This window comes from Sitophilus oryzae, unplaced genomic scaffold (genome assembly GCF_002938485.1).
Source record: "Sitophilus oryzae breed Bouriz unplaced genomic scaffold, Soryzae_2.0 scaffold_1297_pilon_pilon, whole genome shotgun sequence".
NCBI lineage: Eukaryota > Metazoa > Arthropoda > Insecta > Coleoptera > Curculionidae > Sitophilus > Sitophilus oryzae.
Genome location: NW_022145945.1, coordinates 4,164,630 through 4,191,952, shown reverse-complemented (window position 1 = coordinate 4,191,952; position 27,323 = coordinate 4,164,630). Strand labels below are relative to the sequence as shown.

General features: G+C 31.7%; 2 protein-coding genes across 2 annotated transcripts in view; one reads left to right on the top strand and one right to left on the bottom strand.

Moving 5' to 3' along the window:
- Nucleotides 1–1,840, top strand: part of LOC115874610 (kielin/chordin-like protein) — a 51,352-nt gene extending 49,512 nt beyond the window's left edge. The window contains exon 6 of the mRNA XM_030889818.1: nucleotides 1,297–1,840. Within this exon, the coding sequence (XP_030745678.1) occupies nucleotides 1,297–1,413 (117 nt within the window). The 3' untranslated portion in view covers nucleotides 1,414–1,840. The remainder of the gene's footprint in view (nucleotides 1–1,296) is intronic.
- Nucleotides 1,769–27,303, bottom strand: LOC115874609. The gene is made up of 5 exons (XM_030889816.1): nucleotides 26,966–27,303; nucleotides 23,022–23,116; nucleotides 4,751–7,391; nucleotides 4,180–4,307; nucleotides 1,769–2,054 (listed from the first exon to the last, which is right to left on the bottom strand). Exons 2-5 carry the CDS (start codon nucleotides 23,034–23,036, stop codon nucleotides 1,953–1,955), a joined length of 2,886 nt encoding a protein of 961 aa, XP_030745676.1. The 5' UTR covers nucleotides 23,037–23,116; nucleotides 26,966–27,303; the 3' UTR covers nucleotides 1,769–1,952.
- Nucleotides 27,304–27,323: the final 20 nt, after the last annotated feature.

Below are 27,323 nucleotides of genomic sequence, written 5' to 3'. Positions count from 1 at the left end.
GGAACACGTCTATTAGGGTTTTTTTTTTCGCAAAACAAGATATTAAAAATCGTGCATTTTCTTTTAAATTTGTATCCTGTATACTTTTCGAAAAATTTTTAGAACTGCCTGTTCACCGCAAACTTTCGCACAGTATAATTTCTTAATCTCTGATATTACCATAGTTACGGCTTTACTCCATGGTTACGGCACTAAAAGGGATGCAAATACAGAAAAAATCAGGTGGCTCTCAAATTTTTTTCAAAAACAATTATTTTTTTTAAATTTTCAAACTTAAATAACTCGGTTATTTTGGACTTGAAAAATGGTAAAGAGAAAATATATTTCTTATATCGAGAATATTTGCACTTATTTAAGACTCACCCTGTATATATAGGGTGTCCCATTAAAATAATATCCTTTATTTTATTTTTTGTGTTACTATTATAATTAACGACTATATACAATAGTCGTTAATTATAATAGTAACACAAAAAATGCCTTGTTGCCTGTTCGGATATATTGCGTACATAAGTACTTCCAGATGAACGACCAGTTTCAACAGGACTGTCAGATCTAACGATTTTTTTACGTTTTACCAATTAGAAAATATTGTTTTCAGAAATGTTAAAATATCCGATTTAACGAAAAAGCGACATTCCTATATATTCATGAGCTTATTAAACGTTCTAATATTAAATAATGTATTTAAAATATTAATGGTAATTACAGTAGGGTAATTAGGTAGTATAGTTTGCACATATTGTAGAAAAAGAAAAAAAAAGATTATACAGGGCAGATCAAAAAGAAACTTTAAATATGCTTTTTTTATTTTCTACCATCGAAACTCGAAAGCATAATAACAGATATCATATCAACCATAAATAGAGTATATCATATAAAAATGTTTTGAATTTATACTAGAATCAACCCTTCATAAAAAAAGACTAGATTTAAGTTTCCCTTTGACCTAGTCTGTATACTATTTCTTTGGTTTTCCAGCACGTGTGCAAAAACTACACTAAAACACTATATCTTGTAGAAAATTTTGTGTCGAATTTAAAGGATATCATCTAAAAATTATTAATTTGAAAGAAAAGCGGCAACAAGCGGCAAATAATAATATTTTAGTGCAGTCTACTGGTCGTTTAGGTTTGGTTTGGTTGATTGCGACCTGGTCGTCAGTGCGTTTATATAAGGACTCACCCTTATATAAATTTTATCATATTCTCTGGTTATTTTTAGTTTTAGTTGATATATATTTCATGAAAAGCACTATAAACTTATAAAAATTGCTTATGGATTTGTATTTTTTAGGGATCGATGCAAGTAGCCAAAATTCTTCCATACGTAACTCACGAGAGACTGTGGAATTGCTACGAGATTTCTTCAAATTTGGCCCCGGAATATCGAAAACCCATTACTGATAATTAATTTTCCAAAAATAAAAATATTTAGTATAGTAAGATTTGAAAATGAGACTGGAACTTTTGGGATTGAAAATTAAATAAGAAAAAAATGTTAATTTAAGATATTTCGTATGTTACTTTTTTACATTTTGTTAAAATTAATTTTCTAAAAAAATATATAACAAAGTACTAAAAAAACTAGTGTTACCTAATGTATTTATCATTATGTATGACTTGCATACCATTGAATAAAATTCAACAAATACGAATTACATTTATTATTTACCGTTGGTTATTAAATTTAAGCAAATTTTATATGCAACACAACACCATGTTTATAAATGATGGTGATAGTTTTAGATACACAAGAAATAAAACAATTCAACCAATAAATTACTTTATTGAACATAAATAATTGTTAATTTATAAGAAATAAATAGTATTAAAACATACATGACTATACTCTTTGAGCCTTGTTTACATTAACTTAGCAACTAATATTTACAAAAAAAATAATATATATTTGTTCATGTGGCAGTGTCTCGGAAGATTCAAAGTTTTAGGTTATGATGAAGATGCAATCTTTACTATTTCAGTCGTATTTGTACTCGGTTTAGGGGAAGTACTCGAAATTATTGGTGTGGAGGAGCTTACAGCCTTTGTCACCTGTAAAAATAATTTATATATTCAATTAAATCCTTGAATAAGAAGACTAAGGAAGGAGCATAATGCTATCCATGTATTCATGCATGGTGGGCGGAAAAAGCACTCTAGGGTGGGGATCCTTGACAGTTCTGTTTGACGATTCATTTGGCACATTTGAATTTGATTTGAAATTTTGTGGATTTGTCAGTCTTTACGGAGCTTATTTTATGTTATTTATTATTTATTCTACTACTGATAGTTGTATAAAGGTAGTAAATCTAGATGGAAATTGTGGCAGAACTTAAATTAACAGTGACACTATCGTAATTTATCGAAAAATACTTTAAAATAGTTGGTTGTGTAGCGTGCGGTAGATCTCGGCAAAAATCGAGTGAAATAATGGAACAACTTTTCGCTAGTAAGTGACTATATAATATACATATGTGTAGTAAACCGATCATTTATGAAATTCACTTAAATTAACTAAATTATATATTTTTCTTGCATTTTAGCTTTTATTTATTACTTGTCAAAGAATTTAGATACGTTAATTTGACTTACCTGCTTCAGTAGCGTATCGGATGTTTGTGTTAATTAATACTTATTATAACTTATCTATTTTTATTAGAATTATATATTTTTATAACAATTTTAAAAACTACCAACATTTATTCACAACGTAAAATAAAACAACAAATTATTGAGTCTACCCCACGTCTACTCTACATCATAGTTTTACATTTTTTAAATAAAATTAGAACGACACTAATAAACCGGAATTTAAGTCGGCTATATTTGAGGCCCATCGCGGTGTACCTAAGATTTTTTATATGCTCCTTCCTTAGTTTTCTTATTCAAAGAATTAAATATATATTTTTACCAATTATTAATCTATACATATAATAAAGGAAAAGGTGTGGAGAAGTCTGTAATTTCAGAATGTAGTTAAAAACATCAATGAAAAAGTTGTTTGTTTGTCAGAGCATTACTTTTATTTACCCTTTAATTATTATTTTAAAGATCTAATGAAAACAGCAATGATAAAAAGCAAAGGAGTACGACAGGAAGACGCAATTCACCCAAAGCTATTTACAACAACACTAGAAGAAATCTTCCGTCAACTCGACTGGACAAACAAACGATTAAGTATAGATGGAGAATATCTTAACCATCTAAAATTCGCTGATGACATAGTCTTAATTGAACGGTCTTTCTGCCGAGGAGCAAGGGGAAAGACACCACCTACCTGCTGAGCCTTATCCAAGGTCAGAACTTCAATGTAAGGACATCGAGTTGGCGAGTCATCAACTCGAGGGAGGAGGGTCATAGCCAGGTCCTCACGATAGAAATTGACCTCAAATCCAAGGAGGCAATAGATAAAGAGGGACATATCCTCTATTATAGATACGGGACAACACCGGTATCAGGTCTAAGGAGAGACCAAGTTGAAGAGGTGGAGAAAATGGAGACATATCCTGCAGTCTCCACCTCACGGGTTCCTCAGCCGGAGGCCAGCTCCTCGACTGTGAAGAGCGGCACGGAGGGCCAAACTCCAACCGTGGAAGGGTGTGTACCCTCGGAGGAAGAACTATTGTCAGAGGAGGATGGGAAATACCCTGTCCCCTCTACAACAGGGTTATGATGCGTTATAGATTGTGTGATGACTTAAGGAAGTGGCCGGCAATAAAGTGGGTCTCAAAATGAATTTAGCAAAAACTAGAAGAAAGTTGAAGAAACTCAATCATATTCAAATCTAGAATCCAACTTTATCTAAAGAAAAGAACATTCGACCAATGTATCATGACAATCATGAATGCATGCGAAACCTGAAGAAAGAGACCTAGAGAAAGACCAAACTTGAGATGGAACCATAATATTAACTTGGATCCGGATAGCTAACAATAGACAACAATGGGTCCAACTACAATGAGAGTATCTAAAAATGTGATGGAGGCGACATCATAATTGGAAATAGTTGAATAAGCTGAAAATGATAATAATTTGTATGACTGAGCTCGCCACTCCCCAATCACACTCTAATCAAACCGTACATAATCCATAAAAATTTGATAAACGATTGTCAATCTCCATTTGCTAAAAATACTAGAAATAAAATAATTAAAAAATTATTTAGTGTATTAGTTACCTTTGAATGCCCATCTAGTGTATTTACTGGGCTTGTAGGAGCCTCTGTATAAGCAGAAAGATCCATAAGGCCAAAAAGAGGATGTCTCGAAGTTGGTTTCAGGGTTGTAGTCGTTTCTAGGTCATTAACTGAAATAATGGAAAGCCACATTAAGATTGATTCTAACTATACTTTCCGTTTTCATTCCATATCCGTTCCGTATTTTTTATTGTATTGACTCTATACGTAAGCTTCCGTTCCGTAGTCGTAGTTTTTAAAAAATTGTATCTTTTTGAAAAAGGTAATAGATTTAATTAAGAGGTGAAAGAATCTAGCAAAATGTTAACAGAACTAGTACAAATATAAGAACTTGACAACGCTGTTTCCGATACGGTTCAGTCTGCCAAAAAAATGTATGGAAGGAAAGGATATGGAACGGATAGTGTGCATTGTCCTATTCATTTACATAATATAATATTTTATGTAAACGGAAGATAGCTGATACGAAAGATAACGAGCGAGAATCAACCTTTAAACATATATTTTAGACCTAGTCACACAAAACGTTTAATTAGTGATAATTTAAACTTACTTATGTGTGGCCACTCGCTAAACACCACTTTCAATGGATGCCCTTTGCTGTTTTCCTTTACTCCATCAGGTCCTTCAATTCTCACACTGATTTTTGTTACGGTTGACGCATTGTTTACTTTTCCATTCTGTATTTTTGGTGCCATACTAAACGCTGTAGCTGGAGTGCTTGTTACAATTTTACTGTAGCTCTGCGGAGTCACCACATAGACTTTTTCGTGTGTGGAATTTGATAAAGTCACTTTGTTAGACTCCCAAGGAACTGTCGATGGTTCCTTAATAATGTATTTAAATTTCGGAGAAGTATCTTTGATAGCAGTTGTTGTTTCGGGAGGAAGCTTTGTAGTACTCATTTCGAAAGAATCAGCTAGAGTTTCTTCTATTTCATTACTAATTATGTCTCTGTTATTTGAACTTGCAGTCAGATGATCGTCAATGTTACCAAAAGATGCTACAAGTTTGTTTAATATCCGATCATCATCATAATTAACTGTTGTAGTTAAGTATTCTTGTGGAATGGGCTTTATTTGTGTCAATTTTGTAGTTAACTTATCAGCAATATTCAAGCCATGAGCATAAGACTGCCTTGTCCAATTATCAATGTTTTTCTGTAAAAAATTCTCATCGTTTACGCGATTTTTAGCTAGAAAATCTTTAATATTATAAACCTCAGTTGTGCTAGTGCTTTTAACAAAGCCGGTGGCTTCATTTCTATTCGCTTGAACTGTCCTTATATCTTCAGCTAATACTGTCCAAAGATTAGAAGCCTCTGTCGAAATAGGGGGAGGTACAAAAACTGGAGCTAAGGTTGTGTATTCCTTATTGTAAATAGCTGGCGGTTTCGATGTAAAATCTGACCAAGAATCTTGTTTATCTGGTGCTTTTAAGTAAGGCACTATAATTTGCAATGTTTTTGAAGGACGCTGCTTGTTATTTCCGTAGTTTTGCTTCGTCAATACTGTAGGTTTCAAGAGAGCTTGTGTAGTTGCCCAGTTAACCAATTTTGTAGGCGGCTGATCTGTATTAATGTCCACTTTTAGTTGTTCAGGTTCATAGGTAGTTTTCTGTAAACTAACAATCTGGTTTCTGGGATCTGGTATAATATTCTCCTCCAGTATCAACTTCTGTATTAAACTATTACTTAAATTGTCATCCTGTACTTTGCTTTTAGAATTATCAAATGATACCTGACTAGTGTATAACTCATTATCTCTCTTCAAAACTGTGTAATTATTTTTTAAAGAATACGTACTGTTTAAGTTACTTGCAGAAGCATAAGTATCATCCACCACAATAGATTGTTCGTTATTAATATGCTCATTTTTGTATTCTGCAGAGGATGACTCAATGGTTTCTTTAGATCCAGGTACAAAATCTTTAGAAGGATCATAAAATGGTTCTGGTCTTTCAACAAATTTATCTTCGTTGCTATGTGATGAAATCTTTTGATCAGCGGGAATATTTAAATCTAAGATGGGAGATTGAATCAGATTGATTGGATGCTGAATAGAAGCAGTATAATCAGCAACTCTAACACTAGGAACGACTTGGACATCGGTAGCTTCGTTGCGATATGAACTAGAAATCACTCTTTTAGGGTGGATGTATTTAAAATCAGGGAAAGTTACAGGTATTCTATTAGTATACTTTTCATTTCCTGAAGCTACGGCATCGTCATATTGCTGATAATTGTTGTGTGAAGGATCAGGTCCAAAAACTTCTCCAGACAGTGGTAAAGGTTTCCCGTAGCTATCACTAGGTATAGCTGGAGGAATTCTGGTATTTTCCAACGGAAGAGTGTGTATAGGTGGGATGGGAGGTTGGATATTTTGTGATACTGGTCTCAAATATGTAGTAGGACCATTTTGTCCTGAATGCTGATAATTATTAGGTATCATAGGTGCTCCATATGATGTAGAAGGTTCATAGCTCATGGCTGGTGGTAAGTAATTATTTGATGGTCTAAATGACGGCTGTAAAGGTGGTGGTTTTATATCAAAAAAGTTTGGAGCATTATAAAATGAATAAGGAGGCGAGTATGATGGTTTTGGAGAATTGTATAGAGGTTTTGGTGGTAAATACACTGGTTTAGGTGGTCCATAGTTGCCTCCTAACAACCCTTGCCTTTGAAATGGAGGTGGTACCATATAGTCTACCACATCTCCAAAACGAGGATACTCAAAACTCCTCTGAGGTGCTCCGTAATGATCAACTGGCGGGGCTCCATAATTTTGATTCAAATTCTGTTTTTCTCTAAAATACGGTGCGTTATTGCCAAAGTGACTTGAAGAGGAATGTAAATTTAAACTTCTGCCCACTATAGGTACCCAAGGTACGCTGTTACACGAGTAACAAGTACCTGAGTAATCGTTAGAGTAAGTTCTGGCAGAGAATAGTCTGGCATTGACGTGTTCTGATGCCGATGCAAACAAATCGTCTCTTTTTTTAAGCTCTTTGGAATCGAGATCGAATGGGTTTTTGATGATTTTAGCAAGTTCGCTCAACAAAGTTTCGGTTTTTTGTGATGTTGAGTTTTTCTCGTCACGGACGCCTGTATTGTTTAAGGTATTATTTGTCTTCTGGGAGGTGTCTTCAGTTGTTGTCAATATGATATGGTAAGATAGTAAAAGAAGAATGAAAACCTGAAAAAGAGAACATTATATTATTAAAAATACTGTATATTATCTGTCATATAAAAACAATGTTTTTTTTCAAACGTCACAAAAGTATTATTTTTTGCGACGTGATTGACAATATAAAAAAGCAATTTAAATGCCTAGGCATAAAAATAAAGCACTTTTACGCCTAAGCATAAAAGTTGAAAAAATCAGGAAAAGTTATCACGAAAATATATTATTAAACCATATTAAACCTGTGATTAAACTGACATAAAGTGTCAAATTCAACGAGCGTAACCATAGTTTGGGAAATTAAAATAACTTTGGTTGCACATCATAATACGACCACCAGCAAACTCCATAAGACGACGCACGCATTTAGAACGTTTGAAATTGTTTAAAAACTTATTTATTGCTTTTAAAAAAATAGCATATTCTATTCGGAGTAAAGATAACTTTTTCTGTTACAGCATCGAGTGACAACATTTTTTTAACAGCGCGTTTGAGGTAGCGCTGGCGCTTTGAGTCCCCATACTTCTCTGACTGTTATATTTTTGTTTAACATTGCATTCAGATGTTATCTACAAATTTTCAGCCTTCAGAAAACACAGTTTGGAGGTGTTAATTAAAATTACATCTTTGTACGTTTTTCAGCACCAGGTGTCCGGAGGCATATTTGTATGTTGCACACAGATTGTCCATTCGGAATTAGCCGGGTTTGTTGCGATTCGCCGGTATGTAAGTTACACTCGGGAGAGTACTTTCTTGGATAAAGCGAGTGCAACATACAGAGTAGATATATATTAAAAAGGAAATTTATTTTAGAATGGACTTATTTAATAATTTGTAATGCAGAAAAAGTCGTCTTTTTTACACCCTATAAAGCACGGTCTCAACCTTTGAATTGTAGAAAAATTACCTAATAGATAAGTACATTTTAGAGTATTGTAGAAAAATTACCTATTAGATAAGTACATATAAGAGTACATTTCCATTCTAATAGTGAAAATCAAAGAAACCCACAGCAAATAATTTTTTAAAAGATCGTGATTTTAATAGATTTTTGATAACTTATTCGTTTGTTTGATTGTGTTGTTTTCATTCGCAATAATATGTGTAAAATTTTTTGCGAATAATTAAAAATATATTTTTACATATAATAAATAATATATTTTTTCCACGACCGTGCGTAAAGTACTCACATTACGAAAGCGAGGCGGTGCGTAATTTTTTTTTGCACTTGTGGGTAAAGAAAATTAGATATACTCTGTTTTTTTCTCAGGTAAGATTTCGACAGACGATGACAGAAAAAAAGCAGATGACGTCCCATACCAATCTATTTATTTTACTAAAAAAAGTTTCTAATAATTTTTAAGTTAACTATGGATCGGTTTAAATATAAATCCGTCATGCGTCGTCTCTTGTTGTTTTTAACCAGTTTTATTGGATTATTTCAAAAATTACGTATTTCAATTTTATTGGTCTGACGGAACGATGAACGACAAACGGACGCCGCGCCGATGCGTATGAACTCGCCTTTAGATTTTTGACGCATGTCAAAGTCTTGCCAAATTATAGGTTATAATTTTGTGTCAACTTTTGTCAAATACCCTACGTTTTGGAAGATGATGGATTTTGATTTGTGTTATTACGTGTGTTTTGTGTCTTTTGAAGTCTAGTGGAGGAAAAGTCGAGTGAAAATTAACTGTAGACCCAGAGCACAGTTTATGGTTAATACTCGCTGCCCAGGCCACAAAGTCTTATACTATAAGTTACCATCAATAAAGTTTGTATACCATCTCGTCGTAGATAAGTGCATCTCGTATATGGTAGAAGGACTATACTAAAGTTTACAGTTTAAAAAAAATAAGATTAAAGTTAATTAATCAACCTTTAAGGTATAAAATTTGGCAAGTGTTATTATTAATAAAAAAGTTTGTTTTATATACCTATTCCTGTGGAATATTACAAATTTGTATTTGTACATAAGTTATATTGATAAATATAATCATAAATGCGGGAAGTTTCATAAAGCTTGAAAGTAAGAAATAGTTCTTTTTTATGTTTTTTGGTATGTGGTGTCTTATTACACATACCGTTTTTTATTAAATAAAATAACTCGATTACATTTTTTCAGTTTTATACAGTTTTTTTCACAATATTTTGAAGTAATCACTTGTCAGTCAAATTTTAAATATATTAATTTTCTGCTATGCGTTCCAGTTGTACCAACTTATTTCTTTGTAAAATAAAATAAACTACTTTGAAATTAAAATGACAGACACATCTATCACTGTCAAGGATCTTGTCGTTGGACAGACTATACTCTACGCACTAGTGCATAAAATAACTTTTTGTCAACATGTCAAATCGCCTCTTAAATTTTACTTTACGCACTAGTGTGTACATTATATTGTTTATATTTCCATATATTGTAAATTTTTGGGTGATGCACCACAAATTACTAAAAAAAGGAACTATATTTTTTGTAATTTTGTATTTGGAGATAAATTTGGTTAGTAATCAACAAAACGTTTGGAATACCTAATATTTCTTTTACCTAAATATTTTTAGTTCTATTCGATATGTAAACTAGTTTGTGTAAACATTTGGAGTTTGTTTTTAGTGAAACGCTTACAATCATCTTAAAGAATTACGTGCTATGACTCCTTAAATAATAAAAAAAATAAAATTAAACCTTTACTTCTGCCTGACTTTTCAATCATAATTGGAATGAGTTTTTTCTATTTATGCAGTTTTATCACGCTATTTAAAAATAAAAAAAAAACACTAATCACAGCGTCTATGGTCCTAGCTGTCAAGCACTTGTACTTGTAAAAATTAAGGTCATGTTTAGGTAATGTTGGGCGATAGATATCGATCTTCTAGAGTATCGGTGTTCTTTATTCCGATTCCTGAAATTTTGAATCAGTATGCCTATTCATTCACATATTTAATTTTTTTTGCTCCCATGCTATATCGTTAAAGGGGATGGAAAATATAACATAGATAATACCCATATAAGTCATCAATTCACAAAACATAATTATTCATAATAACGTCAACACTACTCTGTATGTTGCACTCGCTTTATCCAAGAAAGTGCTCTTCTGAGTATAACTTACATACCGCCGAATCGCAGCAGACCCGACTAATTCCGAATGGATAATCTGTGTGCAACATACAAATATGCGTTCCGGAACTGAAACTGCTGACTCTCCCTTTAAATGCAATCGATTTTGAAAATATGAGCCTCCAGAAAACTGTTGCATGTTTTTGCACCCGGCTCTTGGCCTATTGGTACTCTTTACTCATTCATCAAGAATGAGTAAAGAGTACCAATATAATTTAAACTACACTTCAATTCGTTACTTTAAAGTTTGATTAATAATCTCGACGGTAATTAACAAAGAATACGCCGAATCCTGTGAGAACTATCCGTCCCATTATATTTCCCAGTAATTTCACTTTCCACCGAAGATGTAAAACGCGTTATTCTCACGTTTGTTTTCTCTCCATGCGGCCTCTGCATTTTCTAAAGGCCTCGCACGTGAACAGCAAGAACAAAACGCAGATATTTAATCGTGATTAATATTAACTTTCCTCGGCCAGCTTCCGAGTAGCACTTTTATTCCCTTGACAATGAACGGCCCCAGACTCGCCGTACCGTCTTCTCTTTCTTGGTGAAGTACCTTGTAGCCGAAGAATTTCGGGTCAAGTTCGCCGGCATCGATGTCAAGTGAAATACGTACGGTGTCAGCTGCGCAAATATACAGGGTGTTTCTGAACGGTCTCTGCAATACTATAGCCTGTCATATGACAAAATCCTTGACAGTGATAGATATAGTCTGTCTAACGACAAGATCCTTGACAGAGTGATAGATGTGTCTGTCATTTTAATTTCAAAGTAGTTTATTTTATTTTACAAGAAAATAAGTCGGTACAACTGTAACGCATAGCTGGAAAATAATAAATTTAAAATTTGACTGATAAGTGATTATTCAAAATATTGTGAAATAGTATATTAAACAACGAGTTTCGAAAACGACGTTTTGCACACGAGTTCGACAGTTTGTTGGCTCGAGCCGCAGGCAAGAGCCAAAAGTCGAACGAGTGTACCATAAAATAATTAACTAGAAAGAAGTGTCAACTCTGTGTTAAATCGTGGAAACACGGTACGCCACCGAAAGCCTTCGTTGTCGTCTGGAGAACTAATTTTCCAATTGACAGGTTGACATGATAAGGACATGATGGCTTAATTTTCATTTCCGTTTCCGGTTATTCAATGGCGGGCCCTGTTTCAGTTCAAATGTATTTTGTATTTTTTCTTTTCATAAATAAAACCAAAAAATAATTTATTCACATATATTTATTTGAAATATGGAACAACGTGACTAAATAAATATAAAAATATAGAGGATTGTATTGTTTCAATACCAATTAGTTAATTATATGCACTTTTAACGTAAATTACTTAAGGTATAAGCATGACTTACAGTAATTTGTAAATAAATACACGTATTCGCAGACTTCAAGGACAGAAAACGGACACAGGAACATGAAAACGGGAGCCTTATACAAAAACCTGAAAACAGAAAAACAAATTTTTTTATACTAAAATTAACAATGTAAAAATATCAATAGGTATAAAATATAAATACTGTTTAAAAAAAGCGTCCATTATTCCCAAAGAGACCTGGCTTATAAATCAAAAAGAAGCAAAAAGAGACTTTTAGTCGGATAACATAATCAGATTATCAGTCCGATTTATTGCATTATTCACAATAAATCGCACATACTGGAGATAACTAATGTTGGCTATAGTTAAAAATGATCTTACCTTGCTGTAAATTGTTTCCATTTTCAAAAAAATCGCCGATCAAAGAGATTATAACACCATTTTCTTGCATCTAAAAATGTAAAAACAGTGTTTATTTACTACCTATTTTTCATATACCTACATGGGACATACCTACTACTGCAGAAACGTCATTTTCTCCAGGATTCTTCATGTAATATATATTTTATATACTTTATTACCTTTATACTTATAAATTTCAGCCGAAATATTAAATTGAACTTCCAAAACGAAACTAAACGGAATGAATTAAAATGGCGTCGAATATTTTCTAATTTCAGCTAATTTGTTCTAGAACAAATCTGAAGTTGTCTCTGAAACTGAAATCTGTCAATTCCACAGGTCAATTCTAAATTGTGAAGTTAGACAAAAACAATGCTGTCCTTGTCTAGGCGGCCATACTTGTCGTGAGGAGAATGACAAGAATGACACTAATGACTGTTTCCAATTTTCCTATTTCACTGTCACCCCCCTGGAGTGTACAAAGAAGTTTTCGAACGAGTTTTTTACGCTATTTTTTCTACGACTACAAATTAGCAGCAGACTCGCTCAGTTTTTGCTAGTTTTGTGGAATAATTTGCGATGTAATGATGACACTTTTGTGACGGCTGCGTTGCGTTTGGCGTTTCAGCTAAACATTAGTGATTAAAAATGTTAAAATTGACACATGTCGTGCGCTAAATCCTTAGCACACGACAGTTTGCAAAACGCCAATTTCAGATCGAGTTTTCCGTGTGCCAAACTGCATTTTCGAGGCTAGTCGTAGAAAAAAAAACTGTAACGATAAAATGTAATCGAGTTATTTTATTTAAAAAAAACGGTATGTATTAATACAGAACAAACAAGAATAAAACACCACATACTAAAAAAATAAAAAAAAACTATTTCTTACTTTCAAGCTTCAAGAAACTTTCCGCATTTATTATTATATTTATCAATATAACTTATGTACAAATACAAATTTGTAATATTCCACAGGAATAAATAAGACAACATAAATAAAACAAACTATTTTATTAATAATAACACTTACCAAATTTTACACCTTAAGGTTGATTAATTAACTTTAATCTTAATTTTTTTTAAACCAGTACCTTTTCACATTATTTTTCTGCAGTACTAAAATCCATTATTTACCTATCGTGTGATGTCGATATTTTACAGCTACTCCAGTAGTATATGTTTAGTACCATCCTTGTAGCATATACGAGATGCACTTATCTACGACGAGATGGTATACAAACTTTATTGATGGTAACTTATTTATTGGTGTATAAGACTTTCTGCCTGAGCAGCAAGTATTAACTATAAACTGTACTCTGGGTATGCAGTTAATTTTCCCTCAAATTTTCCTCCACTTGACACAAAACACACGTAATAACACAAATCAAAATGCATCATTTTCCAAAACGAAGATATTTGACATAAGTCATAAGTTGACACCAAATTATAACCTATAATTTGGCAAGACTTTGACATTTATATATGTATATTACACACCATATAAATATATATATTACCATATGTATATTACACACGATTTTGTTTACGGGACTTTCACATGCATTTTTCTATTTCTTTCTTTCTAGAACAAGATTATCGTATAGGCCCAAGGTATAGGCCTATCTTTCTCTCTGTGTACGCTACTGAGCATGCGCAGTACGATATATAGATATATATATATATATATATATATTTTTTTGCAGCTGTGTCGAGTCTAGCCATTGATAAGATCGTTCTGAATGAGATATTTATGTTGTTTTACAACCAACAATGGCAATAAACTCATTCCGGGATTATAATTATTATTAACAATTGCTTATTAACAAGATAATTTTTAGATGCATTTAAAGCTAAATGATACTGCAGTAGATTCGCAAGAATTATAACTAAGAGATATTCAGACTTAAAAAACTAGGTATGATTACAGTCGTTGAATTTGACACTTTATGTCAGTTTAATAATATATTTTCATACTTTTATGCTTAGGCGTAAAAGTGCTTACTTTATGCCTAGGCTACTTCTTTATATTGTCAACTTAGATCTTATAAACTTCGTGGATAAATAAATTCGCTGAATTTTTGTTGAAGACACATCAGCAACATTCGACTACCAGATATCTTTGTCTTTGACACTGATTGACCAATCGTCTATCTTTGTTTTGTGTATATGTCATTTTTAAGTCACAAAATAGAAAATATAAATATATAAATTAGAGGAAATAATATTGTTATTCGGATATTAATTATTTATTGGATAATATTTACTAGTATATTAACTATTTAACGAAAAAAAAATCAAAGGTAAATTACCTAATAATATCTAAAGTGATTAAGTTACCTAACATAAATATGTATTTCGCTGAATAAGTCAGTTGAAGAAACGATTTTAAATAATATTATATATCTTGTTTTTTAAAAATATGGAACATGCTTCAGAGGTCTTCATACTTTTATAGTCTTGTGGAGTTCTTTTAAGGATAAGATTTTTCCTATTGCGGACAGCTTCACATATAACACTTTTATTATTCATAATGTCTATTTAATCCACTAACTTTATCGCACTACAAAAACAAACTTTCAAAAAGAACACAAATCTAAAATATCTCGTCGGAATTCCAAATGAACTCTTTATTATCACGAGTCAAACAGTATACAAAAAGCACTAAATGTGACATTAATTAAATTATTTTATTAAAATGTTTTGACTTTTCAATGTCAAAGCATATTTTAACGTTTCCCTGGTTACTGATTTCTGTGTTGCCCATTCATCATAGCTATTTTTCAAAGTAGTATTTTAAAAATTTTTAAAAAAGAATTTATCGTTATATGATTTAATTTTTGTTTAAAATTTATATAAAAAGCATATTGGAAATAATATGACAAATATTTTCAAAATAATAAATACACGTATCAGTTATATCTTGATTGAAACATTTTAGTGGTCTATATTTTTAGTAATTGTTGTTAACGCAGCGGAAAAACTAAAATGTTTCAAACTAAAATTCAAACTAAAATGTTTCAATCAAGATATAACTGATACGTGTATTTATTATTTTGAAAATATTTGTCATATTATTTCCAATATGCTTTTTATATAAATTTTAAACAAAAATTAAATCATATTATAACGATAAATTCTTTTTTAAAAATTTTTAAAATACTACTTTGAAAAATAGCTATGATGAATGGGCAACACAGAAATCAGTAACCAGGGAAACGTTAAAATATGCTTTGACATTGAAAAGTCAAAACATTTTAATAAAATAATTTAATTAATGTCACATTTAGTGCTTTTTGTATACTGTTTGACTCGTGATAATAAAGAGTTCATTTGGAATTCCGACGAGATATTTTAGATTTGTGTTCTTTTTGAAAGTTTGTTTTTGTAGTGCGATAAAGTTAGTGGATTAAATAGACATTATGAATAATAAAAGTGTTATATGTGAAGCTGTCCGCAATAGGAAAAATCTTATCCTTAAAAGAACTCCACAAGACTATAAAAGTATGAAAACCTCTGAAGCATGTTCCATATTTTTAAAAAACAAGATATATAATATTATTTAAAATCGTTTCTTCAACTGACTTATTCAGCGAAATACATATTTATGTTAGGTAACTTAATCACTTTAGACATTATTAGGTAATTTACCTTTGATTTTTTTTTTTCGTTAAATAGTTAATATACTAGTAAATATTATCCAATAAATAATTAATATCCGAATAACAATATTATTTCCTCTAATTTATATATTTATATTTTCTATTTTGTGACTTAAAAATGACATATACACAAAACAAAGATAGACGATTGGTCAATCAGTGTCAAAGACAAAGATAATCTGGTAGTCGAATGTTGCTGATGTGTCTTCAACAAAAATTCAGCGAATTTACTTATCCACGAAGTTTATAAGATCTAAGTTGACAATATAAAGAAGTAATAGCCTAGGCATAAAAGTAAAGCACTTTTACGCCTAAGCATAAAAGTATGAAAATATATTATTAAACTGACATAAAGTGTCAAATTCAACGACTGTAATCATACCTAGTTTTTAAGTCTGAATATCTCTTAGTTATAATTCTTGCGAATCTACTGCAGTATCATTTAGCTTTAAATGCATCTAAAAAATTATCTTGTTAATAAGCAATTGTTAATAATAATTATAATCCCGGAATGAGTTTATTGCCATTGTTGGTTGTAAAACAACATAAATATCTCATTCAGAACGATCTTATCAATGGCTAGACTCGACACAGCTGCAAAAAGAAACAAGAATATGTGTTAACGATGAGTTTCTACTTCTTCGGGGCATTCTTGTTTTTTATATTTTATTCATAGCCCAGGCTTCGCAAATCTGTTGTGCGCCTCATGCCAAAAACAAAACTTTGTATGCATAACACACTAATTGAAAAACATATGTAGAAAGTTGTAAGAAAGTAGTTTCATATGATGATATACAAATTGCTTAAAATGCTTTTTGAATTGCTAAAAAAAGTTTTTTATAGTTACGAAAATTAAAGTACTGTGTTTTCTATTTTCATAATGTAACTACTTACTTACTGCCATTACTCGCTGACGAGTATTTGACACGCATCAGAAGATGGTTACGCAAGGCGTTTTCTTTCATGAGCTTTTCTGTGACTGAGCCTGATACGTGATGTTATCTCTCTTCCGCACTCCGGACATTCAAAAATCTCATTAGTTTGGTGCCTCTTTACTTTTTGGTTGTCACTGTTAACTGAATTTACAATTCTTCTCCATTGCGTTCTATTGTGCGCTGCTTCCTCCCACTGATTCTGCATGCTTATTCCCTTTAAGTTTTCGTGGAAAATATCCTTGTACCTTTTGAGTTGTTCACCCGGTTTCCTCTTACCGTCTGCAAGCTAAGAGCGAGATTTCGGTAGGCGGTTTTCTTGCATCCTGCATACATGACCAGCCCAACTTAGGCGAGATTTAGTAATCATGACTTCAACGCTCTCGCAAGTAGCTTTTTCAAGGACCGAGACGTTTGAGACATGATGATACCATTTGATTATTACCAGGTTTCGCTCCCATATAACATGGTGGGGATTATTATTGCTCGGTACACTGGAAGTTTCATTTTTGTACTCAAGTCATGATTGTAGAAAACCCTGTATTTCCCTTTAAAATTTCCAGAATGCTCTTCAGGCGCTGCTAATAGACGGAGAGCTGGCTACATAAAAAACCTTATCATCGTTACATGGCTAATTTTTTGTGTGAAGTATCCTTTTGTGTAGCCATTATGAAATAGTCATGTCTGCCAGCGCGATCCCGGGGCTTAAAGCGGGGGCGGCGGTGAATCAAAAGGGGGAAATTTTGACACTAAAAATATTATACACGTGTATAATAGGTACACGTGTTATAATTGCAAAAATAGCTTTTATTTATAATTAAGAAACGTGTAAAACTGTTTTGACAGACATTTTTCTCGTGGCTAAAATGCCGGCAGACAACCCGAAAGAGGCATGGAATTTGACAAAAAAAATCATCGCATACATGCATGTCGATTGGTGGAATTTCATGTTTATTTATTTAAAAAGCCATATGCAAATGTGGCTCAATCAGCGGTAGACAGTTATAAAAAACGCGATATTACTCTACAGGGTGAATCTTGAATAAGTGCAAATATTTTCTGAGCTGGTAGATCTCGATAAAAGAAACATATTTACTTTTTACTAATTTCCAAATAAGTCCAAAATAACGGAGTTATTCAAGTTTGATTTAAAAAGAAATTGATTTTTTTAAATTTAAAAAGAAATTGATTTTTTTTAATTTAAAAAGAAATTGATTTATTTTTAAATAATTTTGTGAGACACGTACTTACATCCATTATTTTAGTGTCGTAGCCATAAGCTGTAAGCATGGTAGGTTAAGAAATAATTATATCGTTGGTAAATTTGCGGTGAACAGGCAGTTCTAAAAAGTTTTCTAAAATATACAGGAAAATTTAAAAGTAATGCACGATTTTCTACATCTTTTTTTCCAAAAAAAATCATAGACGTGTTCCTGGGGTCGAAATATATCACCCTTAAAAGTATTTTCACTTATTTAAGACTCACCCTGTATAAGCGTTTTCAGAAAACGCTCGCCATGGTGTCAATTGAAACATAATACATGTAAGTCTACAAAAATTTTACGGTGCAGAAATCGACTCAGAAGACCCGTTTGCGAGAGTGAGGATCTGCAGTACGATCTTAGAGTACGATGAGTCTGATACAAATAGTGAGACAGAATAGTAAATGTATGATATCGGGTTTTGAAATAATAAAAAAAATATATTTATAATATAATCGTATACATGATTTATCTATACTTAAATGGATGAGGCGGCGAGCGTTCCCTGAAAGCGCTAGAGTAATATCGCGCTTTTGATAACTGTCTGCAGCTGATTTAGCCACGATCTTTTTGTCTCCCCTTTTGAAAACGGCTTTTACAATAAATAAATCTGACATTCCACCAATCGGCATGCATGTATTCCATACATTTTTTTTTCATTCTTCAAATTTCATTTTTTAATAATTTTTGAGATTGTTTCTAAAATTTCATGCCCCCTCGCGTTGTCTGTCGGCATTTTAGCGACCAGAAAAATGTCTGCCAACGATTTTCCACGTTTCTTAATAATAAATAAAAGCTATTTTTGCAATTATAACTTGTATACCTTATAATATGTTTAGTGTCAAAATTTCACCCTTTCGATTGGCCGCCCCCGCTTTAAGCCCCGGGATCGCGCTGGAAGACATGACTATTTCATAATGGCTACACAAAAGGATACTTCACACCAAAAGTTAGCCATGTAACGATAATAAGGTTTTTTATGTAGCCACTATAATCCTGTGCTGAATTTCAGAGTCCATATTGGCCTTTTGAAATCAAACTGCAAAGGTAATTGAATTCCCGCTACATATTCCAATTGCTCTTCTCCGAGTGAACATGATTTTAGTTTTATCGATGTTCAACATAAAGCCCAAAGCCTCATATGTCCAGGTATATGTGTTCAGTATTTCTTGTAATTAGAGTAACGATTTTGCAAATAGAGCAAAAAATAATGAAACTACTAGTTACACTAGTTCATGTATTTATCTAGTATTTGATTAGAAAATTCCACGGAATCCGTAAAATACATCTCTTACAGCTGAAAGACACTGAAAAATAGAAAATCTCTAGAATCTAGCCAATTAAAAACTCAACCTATAATGCTCATCTCTTCGGCATCTTTTATTGAAATACACTTTCCACTGTCTGACAGGTATAATATAGACTTTTTATGAGAGAAACGAACTTGTCCATTTCGTATTCGAACTAAAGCCATTTCAACACCGTATATGTATTTATACGTGCTTGACGCTTCCGAAGAAACTTTTCCATTTGTAGGTTATGTAGTAGCTTTTGCTCGTTTAATAGCTGTTTTTTTTTTCTTTCTTCTTTTGCTGATAATGACAAGTTAGCAGTGGCGTAGGTAACACGTATATTTGTATAATTCTAAAGATCAACAATCCTCATCAACACAGAACTCCTCATAATGCGTTTAATTTCTTTATTGATTATTTATTTATATCCTTTTATTGATCTTCTAAAATTTCGTATAAGGTACCTACTTATCTTAAACAACACCACTGAATTTAGAATAATAAAATATAGACATTATTGTATAACAAAATTTCTGCTAATAGAATTTGGACCACCCTGTATGTAGAATTAAAGAGGGGGAGGGGGGAATCACCGAAACCTTAAAGATCAATTCAGTCTCCCTTTCTCATTGTACATCGTGATGACATATCTATGTTGTAGGGGGGACGGGGTATTACCCATTCTCCTTTAACAACAGATGTTTATCCTTCGAGGAGTAGGCATCTACCTTCTACGAGGGTATAAAGTACGTCTACTGGATCTGTGTCTATGAAAGGAATGCGGACAAAAAACATTTAAATAAACAGCAATATTTATACGTCGACTTGACGAGTACGTCACCGTAAAGGGCTCCGCCCACTCATTTTATTGGCTACTTGCAAATTTGTCGAATTTTTATTGATGGGACGCGTCGTCTAATTTTTTACGAAAAACTTCGGGAGAATATTGTTTCCCCTCTCACGGATACCCCGTAGCTACAGAACGGACAGACGTACTTGTACACCGTTCCACTGTTAGCCCTCCGTGCCCTTCATAGTCGAGAAGCTTGTCTCCGGCTGAGGACTCTCTTGTATACTATTTCTAATATTTCCTTTTATACCGCCACGAAAACACCCATTAGTAATATACAGGATGATCCGAATTGTATTCGGGAAACTTCGGCAACATATTATGGAGTGTAGAGGTAAGGAATTCTCGAATTGAGATGGCTAGATCAAACTTCCTAAAATTGCGAAACCTACTGTGCGATAAACGTCTCAACATCCATATAAAAGACAACTTCGTCAAGTGCTACGTACTTTCCACACTTCTCTACGGGGTTGAGTCGTGGACACTCAAAGTAAGCGCAATGAATAAGTTGGAAGCATTTGAGATGTGGGTATATCGCAGAATGCTGAGAATACCATGGACTGACCGTGTCTCGAATGAACGAGTTCTAAACCAAATGAACAAGGACCGAGAACTCCTCGACATAATAAAAAGAGGAAAGCAGCCTATTTGGGCCATATCATGAGACATAGCAAGTATGAATTCCTTCAGATCATCATCGAGGGAAAATTGAGGGAAAGCGCGGACCCGGACGACGGCAATGCTCCTGGCTGAAGAACATCAGAGATTGGACAGGCCTGGACTCACATACTTTGCTGAGAAGAGCGAAAAATAGAGAGGAATTTGCCATGGTTGTTGCCGATCTTCACTGAATGGAGAAGGCACTTTAAGAAGAAGAAGAGGTAAGGAGAAATATCTTCGTGCATTAAAAAATGGTCATAAAAAAGGGAAGATTTAAGATGGCGCTGCTGTAGCAAAAACCTAAAAATTAAAATATGCGCGAAAATTTTTAGAACGGGAAATGAATCAAAAGAGATAAATATTTGACGTGAAGGCAAATTTTATTTGGTTTGGTTTGGTTTGGTTTGGTCACATGAAATAATTTATCGATTTTTATTCAGCAACAATAGACTGGGCCTCTAATATATAAAAATAATTGTTTTATATCCTAAATAATAAAAACAAAGCTTTTTTGGGTAATGTTTGGTTATGCTACTTTTACTCTCTTATCTATGGTTACTTTTCATTTTTTAGATTTATGCGTCATTAGCGCCACTGTGGTTATTTGGTGAACCCTTATTCTTCCCATTTTTGTCACCACTTTTTCAAATAAAGTCCTATAAGAAATATGTCTCGTCATCTCTACGCTGTGTCATCTCTACACTCATATTCTGTAGATAAATGTTGGTAAAAAAGTCCATATAAATGTATGTCCTAAAATGCTTCGTTTCGCGATTAGTTCGCAAATATCTGTTATACTAAATTATTATTAAATCATTAGGCATACTATACAAAAATTATTAAATTTCTTATTCCCTAAATAATATTAGTTTCACAATAACTATTCCAGTATTACACCATCTGTGTAAGTTATGTAGAGCACAAAAATCTGTAAAATATCTTTATATCATCTAAACTGCTAGTACGTAATGTAGTACCTATCATTATGCGAGTTCACTCATACCTATAATCTATAATACTATAGGTAGTAATTAAATGAAGTAATGTTTGAAGAAACAGTTATAGACATGTATTATAAAGTTGTTTAATAAATGAGTATTATGTTGGTAATAATGAAATAAAATTGTTATCATTTTTAGTGGATTTTAAGAGTTCAAAATAATTTTCTGAAAATAATATATACCAACTAATATAAAATATATACGCAGGGAGATGTAACCAAGAACAGCTAGTAGCTAGTTAGTAAAACATGTAATACTACAGTTTGATCATTTATTAAATTTTTCAGGTAGAGAAGAATAAACTATTTTTTTCCATAGCAACTGTTAAAATTGCCTTATATCTATCAAAAATAGTAAATAAAATAGTACTTTAACCGCAAGGGTAGATTAAATGATACTTTAACAGGGAAGATAGATTAAAAACATTATTTCTTCTCGCACGTTTTTAATTGCTTCCATTTTTGAAAATTTTTGTATTCCTTTTCATAAGTTATTCGGGATTTAAATGAAAGCAGTTTGGATATGGCGTTTGTCGCCTCAGCCTGAATATCTGTTGGTAATTTACTTATTTCGTTTTGAGCCATTTCTGGCTCCAATTCAATCAGCAATCGACACGAAAGAGAATTAAAAAATATTGACTCAAAATTGACAACTTTAGTTTAGAGACAGCTTTATTTATTTGTCAAATTACATAGAAACCAACGCCAACCAAGCACAATATTTTTTTCTACTCGTAATAAATTCCTTGGAATAATAATTTCTGAATATTTTTTAAAACGTAACCGCTATGGAAAAAAATATTGTTTTATACACGACGATAAAATTGCATTATCGTCTTAAATAGGTCTTAAATACAATTTTATCGTCTTGTATAAAAAGTAACTTTTACAGGGCAAATTCGTAAGTTCCTAATAGTATTTGAATTACTAATTAAATATTAATTTAATAATTCCAATACTAATAATACTTATTTATCAACCCTTGTATTCAATCCCACACAAACAATAAACAATACCTACGAATTAAGGTATATTAAAAATGCAAAACCTTAATATACGTTTAAAGAATTATCCGAAAAAAAAATACAAAAGAACGTAACTTTCTTTAAGTAAATTGAAAGAATTAAAACTGACTTACCCTATATCTAAACATGCTGTGCGTTGTATTCTATCTATTTGTCATTGTTAACTAAATGTGGGAACCAGCCATTATCAAAGGAAATTCTTAACAACCTATAACAGAGAAATACCAGTAAAAATAGGTACAATGTAAAATAAAGTCTTTTACTAACAACTAATGTACAGGGTGTTGTGTGACTACTAATGTTCAGGTAATCAAAGGAGTCGCAAAGATGCAGCATATTCAAATTCGCCCAGTATTTCAGGCACTAAAAGTGCTAGGACAAATATGTGTGTAGCATCTTTGGTTTCATAAAAAAGTAGCAAAATGATGTGAAAACCGCATCTTTGTATCTCTATACTCTTAAACGAGAAACTCAGTAAAATACACGAAAATAAAACACCCTGTGCTATATATAACACTAAAACACACAATAAACATAATATTTCATATCAACTAAACTTTTAGTTACGTAATCGAAGGTGCGATTTTTAAATTCATTGTTGCCAACCATATTCACTGAAAAAAATATTGTTCATAATATTAATGAACATTGATTATTAACTGTTGTTTCATTGGGACAATGATTTTTTTCATTAATATAATGATTTATTAAAATTAGATCGATGTCCGATTTATTAATACTATGAATCTAATTTCATCAATATAATGAAAATCTGGTTATTAAATTAATGTAAGATTTTCATTAATATAATGAACGCGTTCATTGTCCCAATGAACGCATTCTTTATTTTAGTGCTGAAACTTTAATAAACACATATTCATTATATTAATGTACTAAATCATTGATTAATGAGTTGTACATTGTGACAATGAACAATGTTATTAATACAACAAACACACTACATTATATTAATGTACGCGGTTATTAATATTATGAATAAAATATTAGGGCTCAAAATGTCCGCCATGTCCAAATCGTTCATCGGCTCAAAATTAATGATTTAATTCATTATATTAATGAACTTTTTCATTATATTTATGTCGACTTTTGGTTCAGTGTTCAGCTGCGAACTAACTAACTGGAATTTAAATTTCCTCTGGGAATTCAGGTGGTAGCTCTGCTGTAAAAAATGTCAAGTTGCCGCATTTATTTATTTATTTCCTGACATTGTCATTCGTTTTGACACTTCAGTTTTGTATTAAGAGTTTTGGTTTAAATAAATAGAGTTGTGATACTTTAAGCTTGAAAATGTTTACTAGCAGACTTTGCGGTCGAACATTGTTCTTTTTGAAACCTCTTTTAGTGCAAAGTATACAAGATAGCTTAATAGCTGTAGAAAACTCATCGCAATTTTATTAGAATATTTTGAACGGGAAAGCGGTGGTAATGGCCCTTTATTTCCCTTAAATGCTGTTAAGAAGGTGAGTTTTGTTGATATAAATAATAACTTATATATTTATAATTAATTTATTTTTGTTTCCTAAAATACTTTGATTAAAAGAAAATATATAAAAGTAGGCAACGCTGTGCCGGTCAGGCTTAATCACGTAACTAAAAGTTTATTTGGTATGAACTGTATATTATAAACACTGCGCAAAAATGTTGACCGATAAAGTATATTTATTTCTCTTTCAATGTTGGTATATTTTTACCTTGTAGTTTCGAAATCTCCAAAAACAGTTTAATGTATTTGTCATTTTTGGCATTTTTCTGAAAATTTTCTTGGTCTTACTCACTTTTTGGACATGTTTTTGGGCATTTTTTTTTTACCTTGGAATCTACCCCCTACATATTCGTAAAAGTCTATTTTCTTCTAAACGAATTGGAAATTCATTAGACTCTCCTCGCTTATTTATTTACACCCTGTATAATATTAATAAATATTAGTCAAATAAATAGTTTTTTGTAGCAGCAGTATAGACGTAATATAATTTTTCCAGAAATTATATTCATTATTTACCTGATATTCACGCACAATGCTTCTCCGTGCATGTTTATAATAGTTAATATATTAACATTTTTTATTTTTTACTTTCCGTATAAAAATTTAGTATATAATGATTTAATTAAGAATTTCACATAGTTTAATGAACTTTCTACTTTATTAGTCCATGTAAATCTATAAATAATGTGGAACAATCCATTTAAAAAACTATGTAAATATTTTCATATAAAAATTTAAATGTTTATATCAAGGCATAAAACGATTTATTTGTTCTGAAGTATATCAAATAATTTTCATTTATTTATACAAGGTATTCCAATATTTCATAAAGATAGAAGTATTTTTGAAATCAAAATAAAATAATGGAACATAATTTTCCTCAAAAATTTTCGTTGGTACGTTGCAGGGCATCATATATTATTTAAAACTAAACACATTTTTAAAATATTTTAAGAGCCGAAGTTCTGATTTAAATGATATTTGAGGTGCCTATAATTTCTCCGGTGCTTTTTTGACTTTCACAAAAAATCAAAAAGGGTACTAGAAGGGTGAATAGTAGATGTTTTGCAACTTCAACAAAAAAACTTTTTTGTCTCTTATGAAAAACGAAGAAACAAAATTTTGAAAATATTGGGAAATCCTGTAGATATATAAGAATATTGTTTAGTATATAATATATGTGTTTTTTATCAAATTAATAGGTACATCTAGAAATTTCAACAGAAATGAAACGAATACCGGAAACCAAATATGAAAAGAAATTTATTTTCGCGAAGAGCTTTTAACAGATTAAAACAAATATTTTCCTATATACCTACCTATTTCCCCAATATTTTACTGAAAATTGAACGCAACAAATCACTTTTTAGTTAAAACGAAAATCATGTTATTTAGTATTTCCATTTCTGTATCAATATTTATATTCTGTCTACTGAATATTACTAGACTGGAAAGGGTTAAATATATTAAATGATTGTTTGTTTTAAAGTTGTTTTAATATTAATTTATTGATAGAGTATAATAATTAATTAATGAAAGTGGATCCATAATATAAATATGTAAAATAATAAATTTTGTATTAAATGTAATAAATTTAAATATTGTTTTTGGACACGTTGATAAATCGCTTAAATATTTCATAAAATCATTTATTATTAATTTTTTTTTCACGCAAAATTGTATAATGTCTCAATTGTGTAGAATTAAGTTATTTCTCAGAATTGTGTATACCGGGTGCGTATAAAAAGTGGTGCACCCCTTATAACTTAATTATTTTTTCAGATAAAACAACGAGATTTGGTATGTTAGTATATGACATAAATTAGGATTGATTGACATATTCAATTGTTTTCGGTCGCTTCCGGTTTCACCGGAAATGACTACAACTTTTGATTTTTAAATGGCACCCTCGGTATTTTTTTACTTTTTCGATAGAAAACTCAGTAATATAGTTTCTCAAAACTCTCTAAATAGAATGACATATCACATGTCAACTTTGACATTTTCGCATATGGTTTACTTGAAATTGTAACCTGCGGTTCATAACGACAATTTGACTCGAAATACCAAGTGTGTGGTATCAAATTATTCGTAAATTGGGCATCTTTTAACCGGCCATGGCCACACTAAAAACATTAGACGATCAAATCTATTTTCCAAGGCTCCTTGATTAAAAATTAGTGTTTTTAACACAGTCATGGCACTCTAGATTGCAATTTAAAATACAATTTGTTTTTGAGCGAACATGTCAAAAGTTGACATATGATATGTTATGCGATTCAGAGTGTGATTTTCTATCGAATAAAGTAAAAAAATACCGAGGGTGCCATTTAAAAGTCAAAAGTTGTAGTCATTTCCGGTGAATATATAGAAGTAACCAAAAACAATTGAATCCGTCAATCAATCCTAATTTTTGTCATATACTTACATACCAAATCTCGTTTTTTTTATTTGAAAAAATATAAAAGTTTTTAAATGTATTTTTGAGCCTAATTCTAATTTTACAAAATAATTATCCCTAAATAAAATCAATAAAATATGTGATATATTTACCTAAAATAAATGTAAATTTTTTTATCATCCCATAAAATATGCGAAAAAACCACCATAAAAAGTATCACAGAAAAAGTCCCACACAGTCGCTAAAAAAGTCTTATCGGCACTAGTCACAGAACCATATCCACCTGCAACCTTGAATTTCAAAGTTCAACGGAGAAAGCACATCCACTTCTCACATCAATGGTACTACTCTTCAGCGGCGTCTGCCAGCAGCGTCGTCGAAGATACGTATGCGAATGGTACCCGAAGATGGTACCTAGCCAAAAGCGCGCTTGAATCTCCCTGCTTGAATCGATTTCACACAAACAAGTATCGAAATTTGGTAGGTTCACTCAGTGTCAAGCACCAGATA